This window comes from Calypte anna, chromosome Z (genome assembly GCF_003957555.1).
Source record: "Calypte anna isolate BGI_N300 chromosome Z, bCalAnn1_v1.p, whole genome shotgun sequence".
In the NCBI taxonomy this organism is placed as follows: Eukaryota; Metazoa; Chordata; class Aves; order Apodiformes; family Trochilidae; genus Calypte; species Calypte anna.
In genome coordinates, this window is record NC_044274.1 from 42,406,569 (window position 1) to 42,421,422 (window position 14,854).

General features: G+C 38.7%; 1 protein-coding gene and 1 non-coding gene across 2 annotated transcripts in view; both read right to left on the reverse strand.

The window, feature by feature from the left end:
* Nucleotides 1–14,854, reverse strand: part of LOC103530665 (coiled-coil domain-containing protein 171) — a 107,546-nt gene that overhangs the window by 72,633 nt on the left and 20,059 nt on the right. The window contains exons 7-8 of the mRNA XM_030467599.1: nucleotides 2,117–2,209; nucleotides 607–767 (exon numbers count right to left, since the gene is read on the reverse strand). Coding sequence (XP_030323459.1) covers nucleotides 607–767; nucleotides 2,117–2,209 — 254 coding nt within the window. The remainder of the gene's footprint in view (nucleotides 1–606; nucleotides 768–2,116; nucleotides 2,210–14,854) is intronic.
* LOC115599969 lies at nucleotides 11,485–11,591 on the reverse strand. Its single transcript, XR_003988738.1, has one exon. It is a non-coding gene; the product is annotated as a U6 spliceosomal RNA (small nuclear RNA).

Here is a 14,854-nt window from a genome sequence, read left to right on the forward strand (position 1 = left end):
CCTATATCTGCCTAGGGAGTGTAAAAACACCATTCACCAAAAAACTCTGACACCACACAACAGATCATGCTGAGCAGGAAAGGAATCACAGGTAATTCTGTCTTCTCACACACACTTCACCTCTCTTTTTACTGTTCATTACCAAGTTAAAACTTTCCACATTTATTCAAAAGATGTAAATAAAAACTATCCACTATACATCAAACACCACTTCTAGACAGAAGTCTTAAAGATTCATCTACCTCATTGAAGTGAAAAGTAATGTTTTCATAATGATCTAAGTGTATACAGACAAAAATCTGCCATAAAACTGCAATGTAAGTTTTCCTACACTCCTCCTAAACCTACCATAACTATGATTTTCAACATTTGTGCTTTGGAAAATACTCTGTATCAAATAATTTATTTTCTCTACCTACCCTCAATATGTATTGTTACTGATACCAACCTATTACAAACGGAATGCCAGGATTATACCTTGGCTGGGATTGGCAAATTGGATCAGATTATCTTCATTTCTAGTGACTGAAAACTATAGAGAATGTAAACTAATTGGTACTCAAGCAGTGTAGTGTCATTTTACAATTAATTTAAAAGGTAACTTACACATTGAGTTTTTCCAAATTCTCCTGGGCGTTGTGTTTTTCTCTCTCATATGCATTTTCTACCTCTTTGAACTCTTTCTTGATCATTTCTAAATCCAAAAGAGCTTGTGCTTGGCTGGCTTTTTCTACCTGTAAAGCTCCTTCAAGGTCTCGAATTCTTAACTGCCAAATGATAAGAAGCCAATTAAAGCAAGTTAGGAAAAACTTTCAGTCTTTTACTGCTGTTCTATGTTCTGTACTGCTTTACTGGAACTATATTCTATTATATTTATAATTCTATACAGAAGCACATTCACAGAAAACATTGAACACTTAACAGATTATATGAATACCAACAGTTCAAAACTAAGACAAATATATATTGCTAACCAAAAGAGCCTTTTATTTTTGTGGTGTCTGGATTTTTCCTTTTTCAGTTATTGTAAAAGTTTTCATAGGGAATTCTATTTTTAAGGAGACACATTGAAGTAAGAGATTAACAGTAAAGGCTACACTTCCACTTAGCACAAAGCACATTTGAAGCTTGGTCATGTATATCAACGAGGAAGAAAACCTTGCCATTTACACATAAAATATAAGTCCTAACTTTAAGGAATGTTACCCTCCCAGTTACTTTGTACATTGTGAAAGTAGAGAGAGGAAATGGAAAAAAACTCTTTCCTTTCTATTACTATAGCTGTTACTTAAAAAAATTAAATAATAACTGACTGAAGAATGACAGTGCATTTTTATTTTATACACAGAAAATAAGATTTTAAAAAAGGTATCAAAATCCCCTTGTATTTTTTTTATTTAATTTTTCAGAAGTCCAGTATAAAAGGCTTCTTAGTATGAGATAACCTAATGATGATTGCTTAGGGTTTTTTTCATTTGCTTTTTTAAAATAAACCATAATTGCCTTATTGGGTCATATCCTGTGTAGAAGATTAACAATATAAAATTTAGCATTAAAGTATTTAGTATTAAAGTATATATACAATGCTTTATCATGTAATCAAACTTTACTGGTAACTGCAGATAATATAGCTTTATTTGAAGCTGAAATGTACTCTGTATAACTATATTTTGAACTGCAGTTTCAGGATGCATTAAGCTCTCATTCCTAGAGAAGATAGGAGTGTATGTACTGTATCTCCAAATAACTTGAAGAGCCCATTCAAAAGACAGAGGGCAGTATATTTAAAGAGTAGTATAATGTTTAACACCTGTGAAACATTTCCTTTCACCTCGCTGTTTAAATGTTTGTGGGAAATCTCAAACTTCCAACTGTGACATTTTATTTTATTATTTATTCTAACAACTTTAATGTTCCCTGAAAAGCATGTATTTTTGTACCCTCTCCATTCATATATCAACTGATTTATGTATCAATTTTGACACTTGCTGCAAAAAACATTCAGTGTTTTCAATGAAGCGAGTAAGTAGTCTTAATATATTTGGAAGATTTTATCTTTAAAATTTCATCAACTGTGTTACATCAACTTCTACAAAGTAGTTAACAAAAAATTTACCTGGATGATCTCTGAATTGAATTTGGATTCCATATGTGCTGCTCTCTCTGCTTCAATGTTTTCTTCCAGTTTCTTTATTCTCACTGTAGCTGCCTAAAAGTAAATTTTGAAGAAATTTAAACCCAGAGAGATGGTAAACATGACACAAACACTGTTCTGTCCATTCAGTATATCAGGACCCCATACACCAACCTGATGTATCTGAACTATTTATATTTTCTGAGACCTCCTACCAAGAAATAATATAAAACCTATACATTTATCTACCATATTAAATTATTATTTTCTATCTAAAGAAATTGATGTAACATTTAAGCAACGTGGTCTAGCGGGAGGTGTCACTGGATTGTGAATGGGATGATGTTCCTTCCAACTAAAACCATTATCTGATTTCTATGATTATTGTTACAGTTGCAGCTTTACCATCAAGGAAACTGTAGCTGAAGCCAGAAAGCAGAAAGACCCAATTCTGCTTGGAAAATATTCTACCAATTCACTACTATCTGCTTGTTTACCAAAGACTGACACCTGAGGTAACATAACCACACCCTGTGTGTTACAAAATACAACGGAGTATCAATTGAATATCTACACTTCTAGTGACAAGACAGAAGTACTGAGAAGATAAGAGAATTCTTCAAAAACATGGTGGCTTTGGTATCTGATTTCCAACTAAGGTGCCCAGAACAGATTGCTTTGAAGCCCTAGTCTAGTCATGGTTTCCCCACAACACAAATCTGCAAACTCCATAATGTTCTAAAGCACTTATCCAGTGTTTTTTCACTGCTGTGTTCTTTGACCTCGAACTATTCTCTGCTGTGTTTTTGTCTAGCAATTATCAGATGTTCATGATGTCTTTTAACAAATATCCTGACTAATTTAGTCAGTTACTACCTCTCATTACACAGAACACCTGTACATGCAAGCATAGTTTAAGCAAAATGGGATTCTTTGAATTAAAATGTTTTATACTTCTTATCCATTCTTTTAACCTTTAATAAAGCACAAAAATGCAAATGACTATTCTAAAACTCTTAACGGAAAATTTGGATTGCCTACAAAAAGCTCAAGAGATAAGTCTATATTTTTACTAAACTTTTTTTTTTTTTTTTTTTTTAAGTGATCCAAGCTGAAACAATTTCTTTCAAGTAGCAATAAACACAAAGGCAATCACCAAATACATATGTCAAGGTAAAGGCCTGGACACATTATTTCGCCTGGAAAAATACTTTTACCACAAGCAGGAATTTAAGATAGGCTATAATGGAAATTCACATTTTAACTACATTGTTTTGTATCAATAAAATTTTTTCACTTTGGCAGATAACTGAATTGAAAAGAATTGAAAATTTTTCAATTTTCAATTGGCTTCAATTAAATCAGGAAGATCAAGAAAAAGAATTAATATTTAAACAACATTTAACATAAGCACATTTAAGGTTACATAAATACAATTGAAGTTATTAATGCTGGAAAAATAAAACTAAGTAGCAAGTATGTGAGACTACATCTTGATTCTAAACATTTAAAAAAAGAGAACAAAAAAATAGAGGATGTTAAAACAAAAGCTCTTGACCAAAAGTTTAAACTTTGTGTCATTACACAGACAAAAAAAAAAAAGGAAATACTTTTGAAACTGATGTTCATGGAAGGTCTACTGAAGAGAAAAGAAGCAAGAACAGAGCTTACCAACTTGACTCCAGGGTAAGATTTCACAAAAGTCTTAAACTTTGCCTTTTGCCAAGAGTTTTACCTGCTTAATGTATTTTTAAAGAAAATTCACAAATTCTGCACTGTACTTCCATAGTGCTAAGATTACTCTCAAAAACAGCTTGATTTAGACTCTTAACAGTGTTGTTCTTTCCAAACATAAGCTTCTACTCCCCTTTGCCATTGATGGAAAATTAGCAAACTACCTTCTGCTTCAGCCTAGGAGGGCTCCTTAGAATCCTCCACCAGGTAAATATCTGGCAACAGGATGGTTTTACACAAGAGTAAAACCAGCCCTGTAAAAGTAGCCAGTGAACAATATGTTTAAGTGATGTATATTAGATTTCTTTCTTAATAACATTTTAAAAGTCAGCCTGAAAACAATTCTATTTTAAGTCTGAGAAGAGCATAGGAAAGGGTGAGGAAGGCACCTATCACAATATTTAGAGTGGGAAACTTAAAAAAAAAATAAATTTAAGAAATGAAAACTTAACCGAGAACATTTCACTATTTCACTGCATAACCTCAAGAGCATAAATACTTTAATTCTTTCCCTGGTTTGTTTAAGTGTCTGCTCTCACAGCAAACACTAAAATGGAAAAAGAGGGGGAAAAAAAGGTGGTTATGCAGGTCTTTAGGCATACATTACTAATTCACAAGCTCTGTACAGCATATGACTTCTAAGTCTTATTTTATTTCCTGAGCACCAGTCCAAAGTAGAAATAAATGCTCATTTCAGCCACTCTTCTGTGAAACAAGTGATCCAAGACACCATGAAAATGGTTAACTTATGCCCTCAAATGGAGCCCCCTAGAACTGCTAGATTTTATCAGTCCCAAGAAGAAAATTAAAAGAAGAAAGAATAAATTAATAGCTTGAGTGACAGCATCCGCAAGAGGGAAAAACTGGAGCCACCACATCCTCCCAAGCAGAGAGTGCAGGTATCAGTTCTAGATACAGTTCTTCAGAAGTAGTCTGTCTCCTGGAGCCAACGTGATGGACACTAACTGCAAGGACAAGAGACATGGTCCAAACAAAACAAAAGTCACAGGAATACAGAAACTTCAGTCCTAAGAAAGTTCTTGGACAATGAGGAAAGAGAAGCAGGAGCAAGCACGCATGCATAAGAAGTGCCAACATATCACTCTTTTGCTGTCTGAAGCTAAGAGCAATAGTTTTTTAAAACAGACATTTTTGCAAAAGGTTCATTTGTTTGAGCTATCACAAGTCACTGAAGAATTTATTTGTAGAATTAACATGCCCATAAAAAAAGCAATGGGAAAATAAGTGTTTTGGCTACAGAGAGTCCTGATGATCTCTGGAATGTGAGAAGGAGGCTCCTAATTGCTAGCAAGACAGTGTGTCTGGTCTATTGTAAAAGAAGTGTGAACCCTAGGCACCAACCAAAGAAGAGCTAGATGTACCTGATAAGTATCCGGTGGGAAGTATTAAAGAGATTCAAGACAATACATACAGAGAAATTAAATTGGAAATTAGAAATTGAAGTATCTGTTTGAGAGATGTCCTTTAGCTCATATACTCATATAAAGGCATGAGAAAAATTACTTGTTCAAAACTGTGGCTTCTTCACAAGATTAGGAAATTCAATACCTTACACTCTTGCTTGTAAAGCTTATCTTCCAGAGTTTGATTCTTTAAAGCTTTGCCTCATATCAGAACTTTGCTTCATACCAGTACTTTGTTACAATCTTGATTTTTAAAATCTTTAAAAATTAGTTCAATGGACCTTCAAAAAACAAAGACCTAGCAAGAGAAATAAAATCTATTTCCTCAAGAAGTCACTGTCAGGGGCATGACAGGAGCTTACAGTAATTTCTTGTATTGCTAGAAGTCAAAGATGAAGACAGAACTATGTTCTCCTCCAAAGTCTCAGAAGAGTGCTCAACATAAGCTTTCATCTTTCCTTCCAGTATGAGCAGCTGTCTTACCCAAAAGAGAATCAGATGCTTGAAAGAGCTAGCAAAAAAATTACATAAACTGAGAAAGTCATGTAGATGCTGTCTGTGCCTGGTGGAGCAATGAATAGTCTTTTTCCTGGGTTCTATAAGCTGTTGCTTATGGGTCTCCATACATTTAGCAAATTTGAAAAAGGTCAGATGCCAGTGAATCAGTGCGAAATCAGTAGGAAAACAAAAACTTCATGAGCCATTAGCACAAAAGCCTTGCTAAGCAATATAGAGTTATTAAATATTAAAAAAACCAAACAAACAAAAAAACAAAAAAACCCCAAACCTTAGACTGCTCTAAGGAAAAGAATATTGGAATCACTGTTTATCTAAGTGCACAGCAGCCATGGGACATAGGATTCCAAGCTGAGTTTGAAGTTTTGTTTGGGAAGCTGCAAAACTCATCATATAGAAAATCTTGCCTATTTCTCAACTAAAGATTCAAACAGGGTCTATTGATACTTATATGCTCTTCATTCCAGAGTGAGAAGCTGCATGTTTTACCAGTGAGAATGATCCATTACAAAGACTGAGGGCAAGAAAGAAATGTCACAGATGAGTCTAACCTGTAGCATGACACGAACAATTCCACACACACAAAGAGATTAATTTCATGTTCCTGCCTGACAGAAAGACACAGATCATATTAGCCAGGCAAACCTCTTCAAATCAGACAACATGAGAGAATCAGTATCCTTATTGAACCATAAGTGTTTTAAAACTTTACATGATGCCTGTCTAGAAGGAAGCAGCTGTGCAAAAACAAGTTATACAGATAGGTTGCAGGCCACTAATATCCAGACCACAGCCTCTCCACTGGGAGTCAAACAGGAATACTTTCTAGTTTATCTTGGAAAGCTTCTTCTCAGATCCAAGTCACAGACTGACCTCAAGAACAGATCCAAAAAGTGGGTTATCCAGCAGTTACACTCTAGGGAAAACACTCTACATGGAAAACATTGGTTATTCAACAAGATCTAGTCACTCGTTAGTTACATGTGTCCCTATCAGGATATATGAAGGTAGGCACCTTAAGCAAGACACCACACACAAACTCATGGAACATCTAAATTTTCCTTAGATATTCAAGCGGAGACCATTTCAGTCTTAAATTTAAAAATAAAAATAAAATTTTTTTAAAAACCACGAAGATGTCTGGGATCTATTTCCATGACAGCAAAGGCAGAATTGTGACTTATGAGAAAAAGCAAATAATGACTAAGAAAACTTAAATGTCAGCCTTATAACTTGTGGGCAACCATGGTATATGTTTCTCAAATCCCTTAAGGTTCAGTCACTTTTTCCAGTGTCCTATTGCATGTAAATGCTGACGTGGTTTCTTGGAAACATTTTCTGCATGCTAACAGCTTGCAATACCATTTCCCAGACTGGCCTGTTGTGGCTTCCTCTTCTCTCAGCCCCTCACACTTGTTCTCATTGCTGCAACATTTGTGAATACAGGGGCATTCCCTACTGAAAGAACAGTTCAATATCCTGTATTTGTACAATGCCACAGCCAGAAAAATGTAACAATTTTACATTTTCACTTACATCAAAATACCCTTTATTAGATAAGCAACAAAGAAAACAATAGGAAAAAGAAGACAAAAGCACAGGTACAGCAGTCACCAAATTTACATACAGTAATAGAAGTAATTTTTCTCTTCTATTTAGACCACTTCTAGAAGATTTTTCCATTTCATTTTATTAAGAAGTTGCAGACTTCTCCATGGATTAGGTCCAATCCTGATGTGAAATGTTCAGCCAAAATAAAGCTTCAAATGAAGAGGACACACATGTATCTCATATCTGGATCATCATTCACCCACCCTGTTTGTGTGCTTATCTTATTTCTTGCTTAAAACCATTTCCCCATGACTCATAAATCAAATCAGGAGGTCAGGCCTAAACACATCTTTGGAGATGTGCTGACCACTTCCACCTAGTGTTAGAAATGCTGATGCCTCTTCATCATGGTAAGGTGGAGCCATCTCCTGTCCAGATAACAAACAACCTTTAGAGTGTTTTTCTAACTATAAAGTTACTTAACAACGACAAACGATTCTTAATTGCTTAAGTAAATGTTCCTTCAGCATTAGAGAGTGCAGTCAGACTTCACTATAAACATTTTCTGGTTATGAACTCTAGTGTAAAATATCTCATTGACAGATGAGCCATACTTGACTTGCACACTGGCACTAACTACACTGGCATGGGTGCTACAAGATAAGCCATATACTTGGCTTCAGGCTTTAATAACAAAATAAAAATTAAAAAAGACAACTATAGAGTTTGGCTGCCTTTATCTAAAGTCCAAGTCCATTCCAATCTGCCACTGAGTTGCAGCTGAACCCTACTCCCTTTCTACAGTACCTTAAGGGGAAAAAGCAGTCTTTTTTGCTTCCCACACAGTGTCTGACAAATGCCATAACATGAACTGGCACTGTTACTTCATCCATGCATATAGGCAAGATTAACCTGTGACTTGTTATAAATTCCTGGTGAGGACTACGTCAGAAAATATTCAAACTTTATGCTGGTAGTGAGTGAATGGCCTTCAAGCTTGACTTGACCAATATACTGACATAGTAGACAATAAAGAGGAAGCTCCTCTCAGAAAGTAAGTTGATTATGTCAACAAGCTTGTCACTTGGAGAAACACAAGCTTTGGTGCCACCACAGAGATAGGATTAAACAAATACAGTGCCTAAAGACAGTCAGAATTCCTTGATTACTGTTGTACATTGTGGAGACACTAGAAAATAGCATTAAGTAGTGGAAAGACACAAAGGACCGTGTAGTTTCGAGTTTAACCAGTAGCACTGTTAACTGGCTGAGGAATGTGTCCTCTCTCATGCTGCTGGTAGTATTTTCTGGTCCTTTTTAACGAGAAGGATAGCTCACCTAACACTGTGGCTCAAAGTGAAATGAATAACAATCAGGAAAAAAAGCAGAGCTGGAGGTTGGGGGTGGAGGGGCATAATTTGGCTTTAGCTGGGACCTTGAGTGTTGGTTCAGTGGCAATGGGTGGCAGCTGTGTGAGCAATGGACACGTGGACAATCTGCTCAACCTGGTCAAAGAGCCACAGCAGAGAGGAAGCAGAAAGTTTGAGGAGCATCAGGGAGTGTGAGAAAGAGAGACAGACCAGATGAGCCATGCTCTGCCCTCCCTGTGTCAGAACAGCCATCAGAAAAAAAAAAAAAAAAAAAAAAAAAAAGACTAAATCCACCCTATATCCTCCCCCCCACCAGGCAAATGGCAGTAGCTTGAATGAAAGGAGTGAATGCAGACAAGTCCATTCTCGGGGCATGTGAACCCTTGCATTTCCAAGGGCCTCTGTACAATGGGTATAAATGCTGGTCCATATACTCCAGAGGTGTTGCCAAGGTCAGAAAGACCAATCTCTTGTATCACAACCACTTCCACTAGGAAGAAAGAACGAATCATACTTGAAGGCAAATCGCTTTCAAGTCCTCCTCTTAGAGGACTGAGCTGCCTGCTTAGGCAACAGGATAAGGACATGACTAGGAAACTTCCTAGCCTGGTACAGCCCTCTGTCTATTACCTATTAGTCCTTTTCCCCGTGGGTGGCCATGAAGTTGCAATGCATAGTCCAAGAGCAATCAAAAGAGACTTTGGGGCCTTGGGACAGATGCTGAGGGAGCCTGAGGCATGGTCTATTTTGTCCTCTCTCCTTCCACATGTGGACAATGACACTGAAAGAAGTAGATGCATCCATTCTGTTAACACATGGCCTGCTCCTGTGTGCTTAAGATGTGCTTCTTGAAGAATGTCTGGTCCTCCTGGACTCCTCTGCCCTTCAGAACTGCTTCAAAAGGGATTTTGCCAACTAGTCTCCTAAACAAGACAAAGTTTGCACTCCAAAAATCAAATGGGGCAGTACTGCTAACCACCCTCTTTATTTCTCCAAGAATCAAAAACTCCATAATTTTGTGATCATTCGGCCCATAATGGCCTCCAACTATCACATCACCCACAAGTCCCACCCTGTTTGCAAGCAACAGGCCCAGGGAGGCACCTTCCCTAGCTGACTCCCCTCAACAGAAGAAGGGCTAGCAATCATGAGATGTCTCACAGCTGCTAACAGAATTTTTCATCTGCCATTTTAGCCTTATTGGATGGTCTATAAGACTCTCAACCACATCTTGTTGGCCTTTCCCCAGATTCCTACCCATAAACAGTAAAACCCTAACATGACCATCATTAACCTCTAGACAGTCAAAACACTCCTCAGCATACAGGGCCACCCCACCACCTCTCTTCCCTTGGAAGTTTATAGCCATGTGTTGTAACACTCCAGTTGTGCAAGCCACCCCACCATGTTTTCATGATGGCAACTATATCATAGGTTTCCTACTGCACAATGGCTTCCTGCTCCTCCTCTTTGCTGCCCATGCTGCATGCATTGGTATAGATGCACTTTAGTTGGGCTGTTAATCCCACCACCTTTGTTGAGGGAGGAGGGGGGTGGGAGAGGAGAAGCCCTCATTCCTTTCAGACCATTCTCAGGTGTTTCCATGTTTTCTAACACACCAATATTTCTTGTGTCTCCATAGTCACACAGATCTCCATCCCCAGCTTCCACTGAGATGGCAGACTGAAGGACCTCATTAGCACACCATCCCACAAACACCGGTGGACCACTCTCAGGCTTACCACTAGCAAGTCAGACTTTATCCCTTTCCCCCTTCAAATTCAGTTTAAAGCTCTTCTGACTCATCCTGGCTAACTCCAGTGCAATGATCCTTTTCTCTCTTTGAGAAAGGTGTACCCCACCTGTCAATAGCAGGTCTGATGTCGTGTAGACTGAACCATGATCAAAAAAACCAAAATTCTGCTAAGTGACACCAGGCTCAGACCCCGGTACTGATCATCTTATTCTTCCTATTCCTTACCCCATCACTCCCTGCAACTGGAGGCACAGCAGAGAACACCACTTGTTCTTCTCATTTCTTAACTAGCCATCCCAAGGCCATGAAGTCTCTCTAGATTGCCCTTAGATTTCTTGTTGCTACTTCATCACTGCCTATCAATCAATAATGGTTAAAAAACTGAGGGCTATACAGGGTAGGAAGCTTTTTCTTCACCTCCTTAACACCAGCCTCAGGCCGAAAGCAGAGTTCCCTATTGAGTGGGTCCAGTCTGCATATTGGGCCTTCTGTTCTCTTCAGAAGGTAGTCTTCTATGACAATGACCCATCTTTTTTTCTTTATGGAAGCAGTTTTGACACAGAATAGACCAACTTAACCTCAGCAACACCAAGACAGATGAAACATCACCTTCATTATTGCTCTGGTCCATTTGCAGAGCCACATATCTGTTTTGCCAGGGCACTTGGGAAGGTGGGGTAGTCACAGAAGAGACACGCCTGCTGCACCAGGCAAGAACTTTCTTCCACTGACTCCTAGGCTTTAAGTCACTGTGTTCAGCCAGGCAGAGAGAGTACAGGGAATACTCTGTACCATACATCCTGTCTGTCCCTGTTCCAGGGAAGGCAAGGGTGCAATTCCACAAGTGTATCTCTCGCACTACCTGGTATTCTTCAACCTACTCACCTCATTCTGGAGCTTTGTCACTAAGCTGAGGAGTAGCTCTACCTAAGTGCACCTCCCAGAGGTGTGGTCACTACTGCCATCTGGCACTGCCATAACACTAGAGCACACCTGGCAAAAAATACGGAATGCTTCATGAATTCTCATGTCATCCCTGTGCAGAGCCCATGCTCACCTCCTCTGTATTGTTCCCATTTTGGTATGTGTGCTGCCAAAGTGAGCACAACATAACATATCTAGCAGGACATGAAAAGGTCACTAATTTACAGGCAGGGAAGCAGGAAACCATGTGAAAGCTAAGGGAATGGTCTACAAATGGTAAGTCAAAGTCTCAGAAATATGGCGACATACTTGGTCTCAGAAATAAAATCGACCAAGTTATGGGACATTTTTCAGGCCTCGTGAGAAGGTTTAAAAACTTTGAGACCTTGAGCTCCAGCTTGCTAAGAATTGGCAGCCTCAAACACATAAAACAAACAATAGAAAATTACTAGATTTCTGTGAACAAGACAAAGAGTTCAAAATTTATGAACTAATAATTCTGTTTCTCACGGTAAAAAAAAACCATTCCCTGTTCCTCCACTGTTTGTCAAACAGCTTTCCCACTCAGCTTTTTGGCAACTAAACGCACCATAAGAAACACTATTTTCATATACAAATTACTGTGAATTTCCCAAGAAATCATCTTTCCAGAGCAACGTAGCAAACTGTTAAAATAAAAGACCCCAGTTCCAGGAAACTGATTATCATAAATGGTAGCATCTTGATGAGTTCAGTAAGAATGCATCAAAAATTTGTTTGAATACTGAATCTTTGGCTAAGAGGCAGAATGATAATACAGTTCTCAGCCTACATTTTTCTGGTACACTATGTGTTCCACTCCAGAGGAAGCTAATGTTCATATACAGGGGTACATTGGTATCACTGCAAAGTGGAAAGCACAGGTTATACACTGTACCAACAACTGTCTTTCAGCTGAAAAGTCCACAGTAAATTGCCATTATTCTTTCCCTTAATTTCTAATTCCAAAAACAAGAGATTTCCTCTTTCAGACCATGTTCAGAACAATGAATGAATGATAAAACCAGACTAGTATTTTTTTAAATTAAAGGGGGGACAGGCAGACTTTCTTCACATTCCTTTCTGCATTATAGTATGGACTATTCTATATAAGAGTGCCATCATACAAAAGATAAATATTCTAAATTTTTTATTTCCTCTCATTACTGAAACATAAGTATTTTCCCATGAACTTCTCCCTTATGTCCAGTGGAGTCTAGTAAAGGAACAGCTTTATGAAATCCAAAACCAGTTCATCTTCATTGCCCATCAAGAAGTAGTGAATGCCAAAAGATTGTTTAACAAAAAGTGTACAACAAAATTATAAAATTGCCTTTTAATTAGTTGTTCTTCACACAAATCCCTTAAATTCGCTGACATCATCAAGTACTTTAACACATTTTCTACCCAAATGCCCATTAACAGGAGGTATTCTTCATGGAAAATAAATAAGACAAGTCACCTGTGCCCATCTTCCCCCAAGTACCATATTTCAATCTGTAAGCTAAAAATTTCATTAAGAGAGAGGAAAAAATACAGGGCCTGCTTCATGGAAAAAATGTAGCACTTTCTGTCTGGGGTGGACTACTTTAAGGCTTCTGTATCTGAATGGAACTCCCTTTCAAATATTAGCATAATAGGCAAAAATAAGAGTTTTAATTAACTCAGCCTGAAGCATAGGACTGGTTGTCAGAACTTTATAACATCAGTACAATTTATTCCCATGCATGCAGGAGCTTTAAATTGACAGCTGGAACACCATAGAACTGTATGAGACCAGTAACCAGATGGATAGAAATACAGGGAGACTTTGGCACTGTGTGAGTCTGACCTCACTGATCTGCAACTGTCTCAAAGGAGCAATTTTAAAATGAATAGCCCTGGCTAGGGTGGAGGAGCTGGCTGGCCAGAGCTGAGCAGGGGGTGACACCTCGGGATGTAATAAGAGCTATTGGGTGGAGGCTATTCCTCTTCTCTGAGCACCAGCCTTCAATGCTGGGACATCCCTCCAGGCACGACTGAGCCACCCTGATTGTACTTGCGAAGTACCTGGCTAAGGGGCTGAAGCAGAGCAAGGATGGCACCAGGAAGAAGATAAGAACTGATGAATGGGTGGAGACTACTCCCCTTTCCTGAGGGCCAACCTTCAATGCTGGGACACCCCTGGAGACCCAATTATGTACCTGGCTAAAGTGGCTGGAAGAGAGGAGCAATGGCACCTGGAAGAAGATAAGAACTGATGACTGGGTGGGGGACTACACCCTTCTGCTCCCCTCCAGGCAGCCTGCCTTCTAACAACCCTGGGCTGACTGACAGCTGCCCCTTCAGAACAGAAGGACCATGCTCTGTCCATGCTCTGGCTGTCGTCGTCTCTTGACCCACCACCATTTCTGCACCAGACCATGTCCAGGACCAGCACCATCCTGAAGAACCTCTCTGGACAGCTGGACCCCTGGTGGTGACTGTCTCTCTCTCTCTCATTCTTCCCACTTTCTTACCCTTTATTTCTCCTCTCTTCTCTCTCATTCTTTCTTACAATTTTTTTTCCACTTTTTTTCTCTCTCTTTCTTATATCTTCTTTTCCTCTCTACCTCTTTTGCCTGGCTCTATACTTTGCCTGTGTCAATTGTCAAATAAAATCTGATTGCACCCGACCCTTTCTGTGGTTGGACTTTGTTTCGCGTATCCAAAACAAAAATAAAATTTAATGTTACCTTGGACCGTAACAGGCACATTGACACACAGTGAAAACTCCTGCCCAGGCTGTAGCACCCTTCTTTAATGACTCTCACAGTTGTATGGGAAGAATAGAGCAACTAACAATGTGATCCGCAGAGGCCAGCATGCTAGTTACGAAGCTGCTAAAGCACAGGAGGAAATTCTACTGACATCAATGTGTTTAAATGCCAACAGCCTCCAGGCTTCACAAAAGCTCTTCTTTCTACCTGGAAATGCAGCATGCCCTTTTAGAAGGGCATAGTCCTTTCTTTCAAACAAAATTAGGCAGGAAGATTGTGCTAACTTCCCCTCCTTCATGCAACAAATCTGCCACTGAATGCACATATACACAACTCCTGTTCTTGAAGTCTCCAAGACCAAAGTTACAATAAAAAAGCTACAGGGGTGAAGAACACAAGAACAGATCATCTGGTCCCCTTGGCTGTGGTACTTCTATTCTGTTTCAGAATGAAAGACATGTAATACCTCTGCTTGACCAAGATCCAGAGCTAAGGAATGTCAAATCTATAAATCTAAGGCATTTCAAACATGGTTAATACTAAACTGTTACCCAGTATATAATCTGGGGGAGAAGATTATGAGTAAGAGAGCAACTTAAACCAGACAGATTTTATTAACCTGAATTTTCAAATTCAGAAAGCCCACAGCCTTTCATGACCACAGAAAAGACAAACTAAATTCTGCAGAA